Raw genomic sequence first — 18641 nt, 5'->3', positions numbered from 1 at the left:
AGCATACTAAAATTTTAAACGATATTTTGAGTTACAGCCTTTTAAAGGATAGCCGCTCGGTGCAATTAGCTTTATCAGTTCATCTCTAAACCACATTTTCCTACCGGATCAAATATCGAATTTGGGCAGGCCAAAAACGATCAAAATTTTGGGTAAAACTCAACTTTTTCTTTTTCATAAACGCCCCCATTTTGTAAGTTTTTTTTTCTACCCTAGTTCATTTTACGGACGATATCTTTTAATAGAAAACTTTTTATTTATGTTTCATCCACGGAGAAAGCCGGAATCACTGCTGCAATGAAGGTCTTTTTTTTAGCGCGTAGTTTTTTTAGTCATCGATTTTTTCCATATTATAATTCACTGAAAATCGCGACATATAAAAGGTGAGAGAGCGAAACCATTTAATTCTATTAATTTTTTTTTTTAATTTCTAAGCCCGGGGCGCTTAGACCGGAATCCGGACTGTCCCGGCCGGGATGAATGGTCAGCTAACTTTAAAACAATAGATGCAATAGTTTTTTTTTAATTCCCAAAAAGCGCCCTTTTTAGGCTGTTACACTAGGTGTGCCCCTTAAACTCTAGAAATGCTTTCATTTTTTTCGGATTTAAGCATAATCACTGCTTTTTCCATAGTTGAAATACTTTTCACAACCTTTTATTTCGTTCTTGAAATTTAACTTCTATAATTTAAACTTTTACTTGGACCATTTTTTGCTTACAGAGGAAATTTAATTTAGTAGTTGTCTGCATTGATTTTTACCGTGTACTCCAGTACCCAAGTTTGCTGAAAGGCTTCAAGTCTAGTAAAACCGAAATGCACTTAGACTCAAAGTATAGCAAAGCAAGTATTGAAATGAAAACCACCCGATTCTTGCTGCTGTATGTAGACGAATTAGCTGTGTTATCATCCCCCCAGCTGACACCTGCAACATTTTGCGGTTGGTTTACGCTGACGACTAGCGGACACATCATAGCACAGCTCAGCGCAGTTCAGCACAACAACTTGCTGTTGCACTTGCACTAAACATTCGTAAAAACTTTATAAAAGCCAACAGAACAACACAACAATTTCAGTGCGAATTTGAATGGTGGTTGACTGAGATTGCTGGCTGACACAAGCGGCAAAGACCCGGTGAATAGTGAAAATGATGCAATTTACAAATATTACATGCTGATGTGGCCAGCATTTTGAAAGGATGTGCAAACATATAACATACATATAAATGGAAGTGTGAGGATACACAAATGTGGATGCAAAGGTGTTAATTAGTGGTGATTGTTTGGTGGAGAAAATTGATTTGAATGTAAATATGAACAATAAAGTGTCTAATAGTTTTTCAAATGGTGCCAAAGTTAGCTAAAATAAGAAGAAACCCTACAAATACAACGTACAAACATTCATAAAAGAAAATTTTTTAGAACGTGTGACCAAACGACAAAATCGATTAATACTTTTTCGCGAGGGAATTTCGTGATTGGTTGTGTTTTTAGTGTCAAAAGCCGGTTGTTCATTGCGACTGTTCCAAGGGAAGCAATTACTTGTGAGGGTTTGTGGCACGTCCAGTACGTCGTGCGCAATCTTTGACCGGACAGCGAACGGCGAAAAAGTAGCATTTGTAATATGCAAAACATTGGAGTTCCACCAACAACTCTTACGGATGATGAAACTTTGGATTTAGCAAAAGTTGGAACGACCAAGTCTTCGGGACATTTTCAAAGAACGGCTGCGGCCACGCCAAATGTTAATGCGAGCACAAGTGGGAAAAGTTTAAGTGCCAATCGTGAATGTGTTCAATCCGATCCTGAAACGCGGCGTAAAAGTAAGGCACGTTCGCGCTTTACGTCAGCATTACGCAAACTTTCGGGACGGAAAAAATATAACATCTCGAAGGATACCTCCACTGAAAGTTCGCTAGCTGGTGGACCTTCGTGTGAGATTGTATCGGCGCCTGAGACGGTATTGTCTAGCGGCGGAGAAGATACTGGGGACACCAATGCAACCGCATCGCCAGACGCCAAGCCCAAGAAGAAAAGTAAGTTAGCAAAACGTTTTTTGCTCGGCGGTTTAAAGAAATCCAAAACAAGTAGTACTAAGAAGAGCATTGACGAAGATGAGGAAGGTGATTTAGTACAGTGTAGTCAAGAAGAAATACCAGCTGAAGACGCAGATGCCATAGATGACGCACATTTACCGGATGATGAACTCGAAGAGCATAAAAAGCGTAAGGTAACAATATCGCTCACTGATACTCAGCAATCTACAACGCGAGAGTTAAAAGAAGCAGAAGTTGACGAAAAACAGTTAACTGATGAAACTAACGTCACTGCAGTAACGGGCGCACCAAGCGAAACGGATTATCTTACACCTATTGAAGATAAGACGCAACCAAGTGCTTATGAAAGTGTTGGTGGCTGCGACGTCGTGCAAACGCCTGTAACGATAACAGAAGATAAAAGCGCCTTAGCATCGCCTACCAAGAGTGCACCGGACCAGAAGCAGAAGAAGAAGAAGCTCAAAACGAAGAAGAGTACACTTAAAGAAGCGGCAGTTACCATAATAAAGACCACTGCCACCACCAGTGGCAGTACAGTGCCAACTTCTACACCAAAACTCACCGCTGCAACAGTACAAAAAACGTCTACCACCCGAACAACAACAATAACTACAGACGAGAAATTTGTTATCACACAGAGTACACGTGATACACCGCCAAGCGAGCGCGCCCCTGCCAAACCAAGTCGGGTAGTTACCACTGCGCAGCCTCCAACAGCAGATCCGACGACCGCCAGTACAGGCGCTGTACGCAAAAGCAGCACGCGCGCTGCAGACACACTCAATTCACCGTCGCCGAGACGTGAACAGCGTTCGACTTTTGGAGCAGTTAGTATAGCAGCAGCCGTTGCTGGCAAAAGACAGCGCACGAAAGGCGGTAAATCTCCAACTAATCAAGCAACAAGTAGAAGTGCGTCAAATAAGACGTCGGGCACAGTTGAAAGCAATAGTAGCGCGACAGCAAAATCAAGCAAAGAAGCTGAAACTGAATTGATGCACACTTCGACAAATCCATTGCAGCGCGGTCATCGTTTTCCCAAACCAAGCCCAACAGTACTAACCTCTTTTGGTGCAAAGGGCGAAGCTAGTACAGCTACGTCAAAAGCGTCTGCGTCGGCGACCACACCACAGTCCGCAAGTCGCAGCAACTTGATATCAAAGCTGGCAACCCCAACACCAGTAACGGGTGAAACTACAAATGAAGGAAGAGTAACTGCTATAGCAGATGCCGACACCGTTGAAGAAAACCACACGAAGCCAACAAACGCTACAGTTGCGCTAGACGCGCCTACCCAGAATACAGACACATCAATTGCCACATTAGAGGCAATACGAAAGCAGATACAATTTCAATTGGAGTCTCACGCATCTATCGATAAACCATTACAACAAACCGAACAAACGCAACGCCAGGAACCGCGTCCACATAATCAGCAACACCAAGTGTTGGTCGCACCACAACTATTGGTGGACGATACCGCATCACCTCCGCATTCTTTGCAATCGAATGTATCACTGTCGAATTACCAACAACCGCCTACGTACACCCCATCGACCGTACCAACAATAACGAGCACACCGCTTGCCACACCAACTGAAACTCGATCATCGTCACATTTTCGTCACCCATCATCGAGTAAAGTCATTTTTCCAGACCCCGGCATATACAGTGACATTTACGCGGACAAGTCAGCAGCATTATTGTACATAGCTGACGAATCAGTTACCACAGCGAGCAGCAGTGGTGCAGACGACGTCGTTTCTTCGGCGGAAAGTGCACAACCAAGCGACTATTCGGGCAATAACATACGCAATACCAATTTTCCAGGACACGCGTTAAGTGACGATTTCGATCTAGAGGAGCAAACGCACGGTCCTCCCCTACAGCCGACTGTACGTTTTGCCGTTGGTAGCGTGGTACGTCCGCTGGCCACATCTTTTGACAGTCCTTTGCACGATCACAGCTCTTACGATTCAAATCCGAGTAGCGATTCACATAGTGAATCCAGTCGTCGACGTATACGTTACATATCGCAACCGTTAACATTTGATGAGGACTTCGAAAGTATCCAGCAACGTCACCAGAAATTGAAATACAAAAAAACTGCTGGTAGCGAGTACTCAGTAGATTCGGAATACGATTCAGGCGATAATCAGATGCCGGCTTTTGGCGATTTAACCATGGAGCAGGACATAGAACCGGTAAGGATGCAGTACAAAGTGTAGTTATGCTATTTGTTGCTTATCTTTGCAATTAAGTGTGGTTTGGCAAAAGCCTAACAGTGATTTTACATTGATGCAACAGTTGCTAGAAAATATATCTTTATTCGCTTTCGCAATTAAAGAAGCCTTGCAAGTGTAGGCTCTTCCTGTATTGTCTGCTGCGGAATAGCTGTGTTATTCATGAGTATTTGCTTTTGTATTTAACACGTGCTTTTCGTGTATTAGAGAAACAGTTATTTTCTATTTGTTTTACCCTGGTCATTCTTAGAATTTTAGTATTGAATGTCAATTGCTTTATTTCGTATTATATTAATTCGGTGGTTTCTTTCTACTTTTTCTTAATAAAAACTGTGTTTGTGTCTTGAAAGTGATTTTCTTTAATTCTAGTTTTAAATATTTTTCTTATCCTTCTGCTAAATATATTCATATGTATGTACATAATTGACTTCCTCGGATAACTGTATAAACAAGAAAGCGAACCTAATACACGCTGTTCAGAGTATAATAATAATGGTTAAAAGTATCAAATTATAATATTTAAAGGCCAAGTTTACAAAATTTTTTATAAATTTTTCCTTTAAAATTTAAAGTATTGCTTAAATATTATTAAAATGAAAACTAGATGTCGCAAATGCACAAATGACGCTTTGTAAAGATTTAAAATCCAAATGGAGTTTTTCTGGAGTCACAAAATACTGTCCTAAACCGTCAAAGATCCACAAGAAGCAGAACCAAGTTTCATTTGCCATTTTTGCCAGGTGCAAGCAATATAAAGTAGAAAGAGCTAATATTTTTGGTCGTTTATATTATTTCGCTATTTAGAAGAATAATTCTCTTAATTTTTGCACCTCCCTTAATTCTGGTAGTCTCAGAAAGGACAAGCAAACAATTTAATGTTGATGCTGGTAGACAGATTCTTCAATTATCATAGCTATAGCATGGACAAGGTCCACCAGTAATCTCATTTATTGATACAGGATAAACATATGATATCCAAATATGCTTCTAAACGATATTAGTCAATTTATATACATTAATTTACCGATTCGATCGCAAGATTTATAACTCAAATCAAGGACAGAAGGTTATGTTATATATTAAAGGGACCATTCCAAGTTTAATTATAATTTAATTAACTAAAAATGTGTAAATTTATACCTTTTCTTTAAAAAAATATTAAGCCTCTTTAAAATTCAAATTTAGAAAAATCAGTATTCAGTATTATTATAAATATATGTATGTATATGATATATAAATCAAAAGCGAGATGAAGTGAGATGTCCACATCCGTCTGTCTGTATATACGCGAACTAGTATTTTAATTTTGGAGATATCGATCTGAAATTTTGCACACATCCATTTTCCTCCTAGAAGCTCCTCATTTGTCAGAATAGCTGTCATACAACTGATCAATCAAAATGAAGTCCTCGTATGGAAAAGTGTTAATTTGACGAGATATGTTCACGATATTTGGCATGAATTATCGCCCAAAGCAACGCTAGAAATCTCCAAATCTATTGTTCAGATCGGACTACTATAGTACATAGCTGCTTTTTTTGATCTTTTTAAAACCTTTTGCGCTATAAGAAATGCACCTGTGAAGTGTATTATAGCTTCGGTGTAGACAAAGTTAACGTTTTCTTCTTGTTACAATCTAATTTTAATTTTTTTTTATTTTAAAAGTGTTTAGATTAGCGAATTCTCGCGATTTCTTGTGAAGAAATTTACTTAAAAACATGCTTTTAAATTAATAAAATCTGTATATATTAAGACTCCTAGAAGTATTCAACAGTAATTTCTGTACATTTGTAAACTATTTTAATTACATGATTTTTAAAATTCGAAAAGTCAGTTGAGTTTATACAATGCCAACTCACTTTTAGGCAATTTTGGTATAATAATAATAAAGTGTCACATTTATCTCCTTTTGATAGAAAAACATATCAAGATTCCAATTACGAACGGTATTCGACCATTATTTGATTGCTTAATGCAAAATTCAAAAACATTTTGCTGCATTTTTTCTAAAAAGTAATTATCAATCTGTCGACTTTACACTAAAAGTACTAACTATTGTCATCAGAAGTATTAAATTTATTATATTAAGAACCATACGAATAAGAACAACAAAAAGCGAGTTCACTTCCTCTACTCAACATCAATATGAACAAGTGAAACAGCACACTACGACGTTGGTATAAATAAGTCAAATATGTAAATCGATTATAAGAAATGGCAGGTCAAAGATAATTTCTTCACCGAAGCCCTATTGACATTAATACGATTTGAAACTAGAGATTAAAAGCTTAAATGCAAATAAAGTATTAAATACGAGTGTATTCACAAGTGTGCAGTCTGTTAATGAAAATGAGATTAAAGCATGCATGACATACATCTGAACATACATACTTAAAACACATGCAATTCGAAACAGAAATTTCCTTTCATTGTTTCCGGGCAATTGCGCAGTGACTAATTAGTCAACGAAGTTTTTAATTTTTAATTAATTCTAATTTAAGATCAATATATACTCGCTTTAGTGACAACAGAGTGAATCTAAAATAGTACGTCGCACATATTCCAAAAAATATAAGCTGCGAAGTCATGTATCATATATATATATATATAATATTAGTTGTATTTGTGTCCAAATGCTTATTCTAAATGATATACTTTTATTGCGAAATTTGTAATACACTTAAAATGCAACTGTTTATATTATAATAAATATTTTTTTTATGTTTTCTGCTTTTCAGACAATTATGACCTCCGCGAATACAGAGAAGCGTGAGCATCTATACAAAATTCTAGTCATCGGTGAATTGGGCACTGGCAAAACGTCGTTTATCAAACGCTATGTGCATCAGTTTTTCAGTCAGAATTATCGTGCCACAATCGGTGTAGATTTCGCATTGAAAGTACTACATTGGGATCCAAATACAACCGTCCGTTTACAACTCTGGGATATTGCCGGTCAGGAGCGTTTTGGCAATATGACTCGTGTTTATTATAAAGAAGCCGTTGGTGCTTTCATTGTGTTCGATGTAACACGCAGTGGCACATTCGATTGTGTGAGTAAGTGGAAAGATGATTTGGATTCGAAAGTTCAATTACCCGATGGCAGCCCGATACCCTGTATACTGTTAGCTAATAAGGTAAGTTAAAGCAAGGAAAAACGTTAACTTCCATAATACCCTTCAAAGGTGCATTTCCTCTAACATAAAAGGGTATAAGAGATCTTAATTTTTATTTTGAATCGGCCAGTTTGTATTGTAGCTATATGCTGTAGTAGTGCGATCTGAACAATATATTTGGAGATTTTAGCATTGCTTTGGCTTTGCCAAATTACGTAAAGATAACTAATCAAATAAAAAAGTTTTCCGTACAATAACTTGATTTTGTTCGATCAGTTTCTATGACAGCTATATGCTATAGTGGTCCGATCTAAACAATTTGTTCAAAAATTGTAGCGCTGCTTGGAACAATAATCTATGCAAAATTTTATTAAGTTATCTGTCAACAAAAAGCCTTTCCATATAAGAAGTTGATTTTGATCGATCAGTTTGTATGGTAGCTGTATGCTATAATGGTCCGATCTAGACATTTTGTTCGGATATTGTTACGTTGATTTATATCGTGAAGTTATCTTTTTAAATAGAGAAGTTTTCCTTACAATCGCCATAAGAATAAAATCTGGTATGGAAAGTTAGCTTAGTACTGATAAAAAATTGCAATAATACTGGCAGTTTAATTTTGCTAGTTTTTTTTATATTATTTTTCAATAATTATTTGAAATTCTCTGTACAGTGCGATCAGGAAAAACAAGGTATCGTGACATCACCCGAGAAAATGGATGAGTATGTACGTGAGAATGGTTTTGCTGGCTGGTATGAGACATCAGCCAAGGAAAATATCAATATTGATGAGGCCGCCAGGGCTTTAGTGAACAAGGTGAGTGTATACATATATTTTTATTCACTTTTCTTGTTTTTTTTTTTTTTTTTATTAATTTAAATTAATTAATTGCAGATTTTACTCAACGACAAATTGATCAGCGCCGCTGACCTAGCCGACAGTGAGAAATTTAATCTAAATAATTCCGCAGAACAATCGTCATCAGAAAGCAAAGGCAAATGTTCCTGCTGACCAGTTACTATGGGAAAAGGTCGATAAAATCATACACACAACTTGCTTCATCCATTGGGGAACATAAAAGTTAACTGAAATTGAAGGAATGCTTTGTCAGTTGAATGCATTTCGCTTTGCGTAATGGCATTAAGTCTTAAGTCCATAGCCACATTAACTGAGAATCGAGCACTATATCGTTGTACGATGAATCGAAAAAATTTAAATCATACAAATTATATTATATTTACATAGATTTGTTGCATAAACATCAGTAAAACTAAAGTGTTATTCAAATCACACACACTCTTACATATTACAAGATAAATACAATAATATATACATGCAAACATAAAAATAAAATTTAACATTAGAACTTATGAATAAGTGTATAACGTCGTTGTTAAATATTTGAAAACAAAAACAAAAAAACAAAAAAACAAAAAAGAATTGGTAAACTCATTCGTATATATATGATATTGCAACTAACTAATATTAAATTATTTGTAGCCGATTTACAGATTTTATACGCCCTCATACGCCTGCATAACCAAATTTTCAAAGGCGTATGTATTTATGTAGTCGTACTCGTATATGTCAGTGCCTTATCGCACGTAAATATGTACTATGTATTTTTAAATGCTTGTTATGTTAATCTTTTTTATCAAATAAAATGAAATGAGATTTTTATTGTAGAGCTAACACATCTACTTGAGATAACTAAATGTGTGGACTGATGACAAGTTTCTTTATTTAGGTTTGTTTTTGTTTTTATAGAGAAAGTATTCTGTGATAAGCAGAATATGTCTTATTTGTTTTTCTGAATTCCAACCATCCTCAACGATTCCACCTGATAGCATTAGCTAACACACTTATGGCACACACACACAAATTTATGGCACACTTGAATTACAACACTATTTATGTAAGTAAATACATACATATGTATGTATTTATATTAAAGTTTTTTGGAATATATTTTCTCACATCTGCATGCATCCCTGTTAAAAATTAAATTGAAAGATGATTTGCTTGACAAACAGTGTCTTTCACGAGCAATATTTGTAATAAACCAGAAACTCACTAACACTTCGTAGATAAAATAACATATATTTTCATACTAGAAAAGCCTAGTGAAATGTGCACCTGATGAAATGCACGTAGTTTTGGTATTTATATACCATCTTTGTACATTCAGATCTCATCAACTATTTGAGGCGTTTGTAACTATGAAATAAAAATAAGTTAATTCATACTTCACATGGAAACTGCTCCCGTCTACCATACATTACCAGAATTGCTTGGACTAAACACAATTCTTCTCACTTGTTTATTAATTTAAAGGTAAAAACTTCACTTACCTCTTCCTGCCAATCATCCACATAATTCATTTATTGGTCTGGTGCGGCATATCCATATGTATTTCTCGTAAGCACACCAAAAATATTAATTTTAAAAGCACAAACACAAAAAGCAAATATTTTTAACATTGATATTACTAAAGAGACTTCAATTCACTTAAATAATCACAAAATAGTAACTTATTACGCCGTATTTGTTTAACGTTATTTAATTTTCTACCGAACATGCAAAACACTAAAAAAGACGCTTCTAAACGTTTCTTTTGGCGCGCACCAATTTCAACTGTCAAAATGAGGCGGAAAGGGAAACGCAAAAGAAACGTACTACGACAGGGTCGCAAGACTTTTGGTCTTTTGATTTGAGATTTATTAAATGGTAATGAAATTCTTTGTGGCGAGCACTATTTGAGAGCTACTGTATTACTGTACTATTGCCAGAGAATGGCAATGAATATTTATAATCATTCTCTGCTGATATTATCAGAGAACGTATAATATACGTTCTCTGTATACGTTCTCTGATTTCAGTTTGACAGTTTTGACATTTTTTTTATTTTTCATATTTCTTTTAAGTTTTCTTTCAATTTTTCGTTTCTTTAAAAAGTGCGAGCGAAAAACGCATTTCCACGAGACGCAGTGCTAATTATATATATTTTTTTATATTTTTTTTCAACAAATTGCAGATATAATAATATAGATAACTTACATTATTTGTGGCATATAAGTGCACTTGTTGCAGAACTTGGAGTTGGAGTCAAAAGACAGACGGCGATATTGGTATGAATAGCTTGCTTGACTTCTTCGCTACCTAGTTACTTGTCCGCGTTCCCGTATTCCCGTATATGTGTGCTTCGGTGCTTCGTACGTCACTTCAAATCGCAATATATTGCTTTCGGCCATTTATATTGAGAGTTGACCGCTTTATTTGCGCACAAACAAGAATTATAATAAGGAATTGTGCATAATTGATGACGAACAACTGAAAGAAGTGTGTATGCAGAGGATATTATTCGATAGTTTCATTATATTCCATTTGGCAATAATAGCAAGAGAGACTTGTGCACTAACAAATTGACAGCCACAGTGTAACAAAGCAGTTTGAAAATATTGCAAATAACAATGGCCAATAATAATGCGGCGAGCCATTACAACAGGAATGGCGTTGCTGGCAATATTAGAGTTGGAGGCAAAGATAAAACTAATAACACTGAAAGTAGTGCAGGTGTTGCAGCAAGCAACCTTAACGACGTTTGCAATTTTCTACAACCAGGAAATTTAAATTCAGCCTTTAATTTACCACCAGGCGCTTGTTCTTATGATCATCTCGTAGAAATGATAAGAGGTCTCGATCTGCAGGATGATGGCATTAAAATGAATCATAAAATTGGAGCTATCCGTTCAGACTTCTGTATGTTAGTACACGACGAAAACATGTTATGGTGAGTGACTTTGTAAGGAATAATTTGTTTAAAAAATATATATAACATATAAACTTAAACTTAAAAGCCTGACGTATCCAACTACATGAACGCTTATTTAGAGCTACATTAAAATAAAAGAATTTCTGCACATAGTTCTGGCATATACGGCACGATAGCCAAACCGTACAGCAACAAGTATGAACCATTTGTCAATTTAGTTTCTTTGTTTTTTTTTCAAACCAGCAAATAATACTTACGCACGTTTGTAGGGTATGTGACTAATGCGATTTTGCCCAATGAATAAATGCTTTCAAGTTTTGCTTTAGCCAAGACTGCCTAGATTAAATACATACGTCCAAAAATTATTTTTTTTTCCTCAACTTTACAGCTTTCACTAATGGACGTATAAAAATTCGGCAACAATGTACATATACAAATAATACTTAGAAATCGGGGTTATTTATTTCTAATAAATTAATAAAAGGTTTTGAACTTAATAAAAGCTCGCTTGAATATAAAGAGGCTACATATTAGTATGGGGCAAATATAGAAAAATGTGTATTACCCACATGTTTTGAACATCATGCTACTTTATTTGCAAATCTGGATTTTAAAAAATTCATATGTGTTTAATTCCACCTGTCAGTGAACTGTATAAAGTAACCAGATGTTCCGCTTGACCTTGCATAATGCTTGTCTGCATATTATTGGCACATATGTATATACATATGTATATGACGAGCGAGCTTTTAACCGTTAGCAGCTCATATCGATGTGCATTTGTTTTCTGCGTCCACAATTGAAGTTCAAGATACAAATGAGTTTAATTAATTGTTTGTTTACCTACGTACAAACAAACGTACGCACGATAACTGACCATATCTTTTCTACTTTGTATATTCAACAAAAATAATTGTACATTTTCTATTGACTGATTAAGACTAATTTTTTTTTTATGAATGTTGAGGTCATTGCCCTAGTACAATTAAAAATTATCTATGAACTAATTTTTTATGAGAATAATTATTGGCTTTAACTATTCAAGCAATTTTTATTGCCAATGAATGTAATGTTTTTATAACCTGAACAGCGTATATTAAGTTACGTGTTTTCTTGTTTATATATTTTTTAACATTTTAAGGTTTTTGTATAAAATTAATTAACATAGATATGTAACGTATAATTTCTAATTTACAGCGAATGCATGGATTATATTAATGACAAGGCTTTGGCAGACGGTGAGATGGCATTAAAATTCGCCATGCTCTTTTCATCGCACAACTTTGATCAACTAGCAATGAAAGATGTAAAAATACGTAGTGCCATGTTGAAGGTGCTGGAGGCAAATTACTTAAATGCCGATACGTATCGCATTCACGATAAGGAACGTCTTTACAATTCTATTACACTGTTGGGTGAATATTATAATCGAGTGCGTTTAGCTGATCAATCACCTATCACGATATTGGGCAAATCCTTACTTAGCTTACTTATACGTGAAGTTAGCGCACTGGAACCAATAAATGTGAAATTAGCCAAATTAATACTATCACAAATTACACTAAACGGTGATATAATCCGCGTAAAACATAAAGACGAACTGACTCAACTGCTCTACCACATAAGACGTAATTTGATTGAGCAACCGGCTCTAAGTGCCACCGTAAAAGCGTTATTGCTAATGACACTTGATCTGTACTATAGTAATTTTACAAATTTGGGTACACAACTCGAACAAATGTACACCAAATATCTAGTACAAGACGTGGAAGATGAAGGCAATAACAACGTCAATGTTGCTTTGCAACCACAATCACTGCCAGTATATGTGCCAGCGCAGCAAGTGCAATTAGTGCAGCCGCAATCACCATTACAACCTCAGGTACAAGCACTTAATACTAGTGCAGATTCAACGGTGGAGGCGCCAGCAAAAGCAGTTCTTGAAAATGATGATAAAGAAAATGATACAAATGATTTGTACGATTCACAGCTGTCAACCAAAAAATGGAGTGAGCAAGTGTGCGAAGATGCATTATATGAAGGTGAATTCGGCAATGAGTTTAATAGCTATGAGCAAGAATACAATGATAATGGGGATGGTGCTAAAGGCTTTGATGCCAAAAAGGCTGGAGGACGGTTAAGTAATGGAAGTGATAAATTAAATTCATCAGGTGGAAGTAATAGTCGGCGTACTGATGATGATAGCTCTAGCCGAAATGCCAGGCGTTCACAAAAACCACGTAATTCACCACGTCCACTTAAACATCAACAAAATGCCGGTAATGAAAGGTATGATACAGCGCTGGAAAAGTTAGACATAAATTATTTATAGATCTCGTCATATACTCTTTGCCTAAACCGACAATAACTTATCTCTCATTATTTCTCCCAAAGGGATGGTCCACACGATAACCAACCGCCAGCATCACAACATGATGAAGATCAGGATCAAACAAAACCGCTACCTCGCTGGCGTGCGCCACGTTTTAATCGAGAGAACGAATTTCAAAATAACGAGGTCCCACAAAATAATCAACAACGCCGTTTTAGCACAAGTTTCGATGATGATCAGAGTGTGCGTAGCGACGGCGGCAGTATTCGTTTGTACAGCATAAATGATCGTTTGCGACATTCGCAGGAGAAAATGGAACGTAGTGGTAGTAATTTCAACTCGATTGCCAATTCAAATTGGGACAGACAGTCGCAACATGCAGACGATCGCAGTGAACGTTCCTACATAAGCAACTATGAGCGTGGCAATAATTACCGACGCGGAAACAATCGCCATTTTAATAATCGTCAAACCTATGATAAACCACCGCGCTTCCAAAAGCAACAACATAAAGATACTAACATACACAGTAATTCATGGCGTCAATCACGTAACAATGTCATGCATAACTCATATCATGATGAAAACTCTTCACATCGTTCCAATGGACCCGAATCGAATAGTCGCAGTTCATCGCGCGCCCGTACACTTCCACGTCCAGGTAAATCTCGTCATTTCGAGGACACCGATGAGTGTGCTAGCAATGCGTCAACGTATCGCCGTAACCAAAGCCCTTCTACGTATAAACAACATCAGCAACAACAACAGCGCACACGTAATTTCAATCCACGTTATAGTAGCCAAAGCAGCCTGGCAAGCGAAGCGTCGAGCACATTTGATCGTCGTACGCGCAATCGAAACTTTCCACGGCAAAATCAACAACAGCGCCAAGACCGTTGGGAGGACACCAATAGCGTGCATGGACAACCAGAAGACAGTTCATGGGATACGAAAAATGACAACAGCGAACTGGTGCGCAATGCACGCCAAACTGCCAAGTATATGAACTACTTGTCATCCCAGAAGTGAGATGAGGCCAATATGTTGGAGGTGGCCGAGTATGCGCCGCGATAGCGTTTATTGCATGGAACGCAAATCATAAAAACGACGTAAAAATGGCATAAGCAAACAATAAGAACAATATTGTCGAAAATAGTGGGGCGCCGCTTGCATTGCATGTGTGGTTTACATACTATATACTTTACATTTTTCTTTTATTATTATTATTCATATTTTACTTATACACACATTTATTACCCAAGTTCATCCATGTACAAAATGTACGCATGTTTTTTTCTACTTTTCATTTAATACTTTTTTCTTTTAATTAACAAATATTGTTGTATGTTAGTAGTCAGTTGTTATTTAAAGAATATAACCACCAATTAAACGGAAGGTGTTATAAAGCTTTGATGTTAATTTGATAAAAAGCATCAGCAGTTATTGAGCATTTTATGAAGGCTGTGCGATTAAACGTTAGTTTAATTTATTATTGTAATACTTACATATTGCCAGTTCAAATTTTTATTTTTAAACTGACTGTGGTTTATTTTACTGTTTATATAAAAACAAGAAAAACGAGTCAGCTGTGGGAGCAACTAAAACAATTGTTTTTAATGGCGTCTTTGACAGTTTAAGATCAAGTTTTTACTACCACTTGGTGAGCAATTAAAATTTTTGTAAAAAGTAAGCTTGAATATAGTAATTTGGTAAATGCAGCAGGTATAAACATAATCAATGCCATGTGAAAGCAACCCTAAATCAACCTTTATAAGATTGTATATAGCAGTAGTTTAATCGCACGGTTTGCAGCAAAAATTGTAATAAAACCATATAATTTAGCACAAATTATGTAGTTTGAAGTTAACGCTAAGCCCATCGTCTACGTCTGTAACATATTTTGACATAGATAATGCATTATTTTATTAAAATATATTAACTCAATTATAAATATACATAACGCTAGTATAAAAGGGACTATAAAATTATTTTAAGACATTGAAATTGCAATTGTAATGAACAGCCAACCATTTGGAGAAATTACTTTCATTTACAGAACTCTTATAATATTACTATTGAGTTGAGTTTAATTTAATATTTTAATCTTTGATTTACATTTCATATTAAAACAAAAGAAAATAATTTTTATTCTAACAATTTCCAACCTAAAAAATAAAAACAATTCTAATGTAACTAGTTATCTTTATATAACACTTTTAAAACTAATTGACTAATCAATCAATTAGCATAAAATTATTTATAGAATGCATAAGCAAACATTTAAACTCATTATTATGTCCCTTAACGAGTTATATAGTGCGCCATTTACTTGTGTTGTTTTACATAACACAAGTTGCCTGTTGTTATGTCAGTCAAAGTGTTAAACGAACATTTAAAAAATAATAAATACATAATAAGCCTCTTAGTACCTCTATTCATTATGTGTTGCCATTGACATTAAATTAAATTTAACATTAATTATCAATAACAGTCACATTGAGAACATCACAAACATACATAAACATTTTTTTAATAATACTTTGTAAATATGGTATATATACTTTTTACGCAAAAAATATATTAACAAGTCGTCGGTTTTAACTTAAATGAAAAATACAGTTGTCACAACATTTTTTCAAAAACAATTATGTATCCCATATCTAACAAGCGTATTCAGATATTTTAAATCCAGAAATACACATTTCTAAACAATTTATAAATATAAGCATGAAATAATTAGTTACAGTGAATGAATGAAAACTAAACGTAAAGCAAAATCAAATTATGTAACAATTCAATATTGGGTGTTGAAGAACGCGTGTAAAGTGGAATGTATTTAAAATTGCATACTGTATGATTTTTCTAAGAGAACAAATGGGAAATATTGAATACCTAGTACATAAGCAAATAGTTTTAATACATACATACATTTATTAATTAATAGCTAGTTAAACAAAAAAACAATAAAATCAAAGATTTGTTAAGTGGAAAATAATGTTGTTTTAAATTTTTTAAAACTTTAATTTGAGTTTTGCCATAATTGTAAATTGATAAAAAAAAACCGTGAAAAACGTTAACTACGGAGCAGAGAAACTAAATATAATACCGTTCGTTTGTTCGGTCAGTTTGCTATCTTGGACAGTAAACCATGCTAAAATTCGTTAAGATATATTTTCAAATAAGAAAATTTTCCATACAAGAACTTAATTTTGCTCGTTCAGTTTGTATATCAGCTAGATGCTATAGTGATCCAATATCAGCGGTTCCGAGAAATGAGCAGTTTCTTGAGAATAAAGGACGTGTGCAATATTTTAGATCGATTTCGCGTATATACAGACAGATGGAGATGGCTAAATCGACTCACCTCGTCACCGTGATCATCTGTATATATATTTTGCAGGGTCTCCAACGTTTTCTCCTGCGTGTTATAAAATGTTTGGCAAACTTAATATGCCCTGTTTAAGGTTGTTGAAAATTATACTTTTTTAGTGCTATTTACTGAATCATTCCATGACATGACGTATTAATTTCTTAAAAATTAACTCAAAAGCAAAAAATATATATATAAAATATGCAAGCGCACTTTTCGCATTTGACCCATAGACATATATTAATTCTTTCCCGAAAAATAAAATATTAAAAGTTGTTTTTTTTTATTTTTAATTAAAAATTTTAATATTTATATAACAGTAAGTACAATTTAAAAAATTATACATTTTTTCCTAATATTACTTATGACTTTTATATATGTTTTAAAATTTATTTATAGGAAAAGATAGGTACTTTTCGGATTTGCAACCCCGTATAATTGATTATTTTTAATAATAATAAAAATATAAAAAAAAATCCAACGAATATAAATATATGTATAGACGTATGTATGTATATGTTGCAGTGACAAGTGCGTAATCAAATATTTGCATATTTCCGTTTAAGCTTCATTATTCGTTTCTCCATCACTTTGGACAGTGGCCCTTTCTTGCACCAATACTTCATATTCATTTGAATGCACTTCAATGCCATTGTATGGCATATACATTACCCTGTGCGAAGGATGCACCTTGCCCAATATTATTTTATCATTATATTGTGCTCGTGCCACGTACAAATCTTCATGGATCTCAGAATATCCGCCTACTACGGCACCCTCCGGCACGTGACCATTTGAATCGGCTACCCATTGGTGTTTGAAGTTATTCAATAATTCGATATTTTCACTCAATGTATAGCCATAACAACCATGCGACGCATATGCAACTCCTTTGGATGGCACATAACTGGCCGGCAGAAGATCGTCTTGGAAATAAACACGAGCCACATATGTGGGGTTACCTTCGGAATCGGTACCGGCTTGAATCGCTTCGTCTGGCTCTGGTGGAGGCTGTGGGACCCGTTGTGAACCGCCCCATTCTAATCCGTATAATGGTGTCCAAATAGGTATATTTGCATAGGCATCAACAGCTCTCGAATCATTCCATTTCAAATCCATTTCGGTGCGCTCACCAAAATTGAGGAATATAGGATGTACTCTGTTGCTTCCCGATGGGCGACGACATTCCGGACAGGTCTTTGAATTTTTAAGAGCAATGAACAAACATTTCTTGTGAAATATATGACCACAGGTTGTGGAAAAGATTTGATCACCGTTTTCATAAAAATCGAAACAAATTGAACACATCACATTTAACAAAGTCGACTTTGTGGTAACCAAATCCTCCTTAACACTTTCCTTATCCTTAGATTCCATGCTATAATATCAAATTTAAATATTAATAATAATATAACGAGTATGATTTGGGTATGACAAAGGAATCGACGGGCTGACTAATAAATGAAATTACGAAGAAAAACAAAAACATTTCTATAGCAGAAAACATAAACATACAGATAATGAATAATAGAGACATCTACTATCTGATAGCGATCTTTATCCTTAAGCTGAATACTCATCACTTGCGCATTGTGTACGACATTTCTTGGATTATCAACTGTTGTTGATTACTGTCCTTGAATAAATTAAATGTATTTATGTCTCTCCTCGAAAATAAGTACATATATTTTTAAGTATTTGGTTATTTCTAAGTATTTAAAAAAATATATTTTTATAAAAAAAAATCGCCCTGTTT

At 35.0% G+C, this 18641-nt stretch overlaps 3 protein-coding genes across 5 annotated transcripts in view; 2 read left to right on the top strand and 1 right to left on the bottom strand.

Annotated features, from left to right (window-relative positions):
- Rab32 (RAS oncogene family member Rab32) overlaps nt 1-9126 on the top strand; it is a 30128-nt gene extending 21002 nt beyond the window's left edge. For 2 of the 3 annotated variants that reach the window (XM_036363012.2, XM_036363013.2), the window contains exons 3-5: nt 7033-7431; nt 8084-8227; nt 8306-9126. In XM_036363012.2, the coding sequence (XP_036218905.2) occupies nt 7033-7431; nt 8084-8227; nt 8306-8422 (660 nt within the window). In that variant the 3' untranslated portion in view covers nt 8423-9126. Of the gene's footprint in view, nt 1-1042; nt 4256-7032; nt 7432-8083; nt 8228-8305 lie in introns of those variants that run through there. The other variant, XM_014241427.3, reaches the window with a different exon arrangement.
- A 1224-nt stretch (nt 9127-10350) lies between these two features.
- On the top strand, nt 10351-16510 carry LOC106622285 (micronuclear linker histone polyprotein). Its single transcript, XM_014241418.3, has 3 exons — nt 10351-11201; nt 12381-13472; nt 13578-16510. Exons 1-3 carry the CDS (start codon nt 10882-10884, stop codon nt 14542-14544), a joined length of 2379 nt encoding a protein of 792 aa, XP_014096893.3. The 5' UTR covers nt 10351-10881; the 3' UTR covers nt 14545-16510.
- Nucleotides 16511-17161: 651 nt separating this feature from the next.
- On the bottom strand, nt 17162-18367 carry LOC106622280 (uncharacterized). Its single transcript, XM_014241412.3, has one exon. The coding sequence runs from the start codon at nt 18260-18262 to the stop codon at nt 17447-17449; it is 816 nt and encodes a 271-aa protein (XP_014096887.3). The 5' UTR covers nt 18263-18367; the 3' UTR covers nt 17162-17446.
- Nucleotides 18368-18641: the final 274 nt, after the last annotated feature.

The sequence above is a fragment of the Bactrocera oleae genome, chromosome 4 (genome assembly GCF_042242935.1).
Source record: "Bactrocera oleae isolate idBacOlea1 chromosome 4, idBacOlea1, whole genome shotgun sequence".
Lineage (NCBI taxonomy): Eukaryota > Metazoa > Arthropoda > Insecta > Diptera > Tephritidae > Bactrocera > Bactrocera oleae.
Note: the sequence above shows the minus strand (reverse complement) of the source record. Positions and strands in the feature narration are given on the sequence as shown.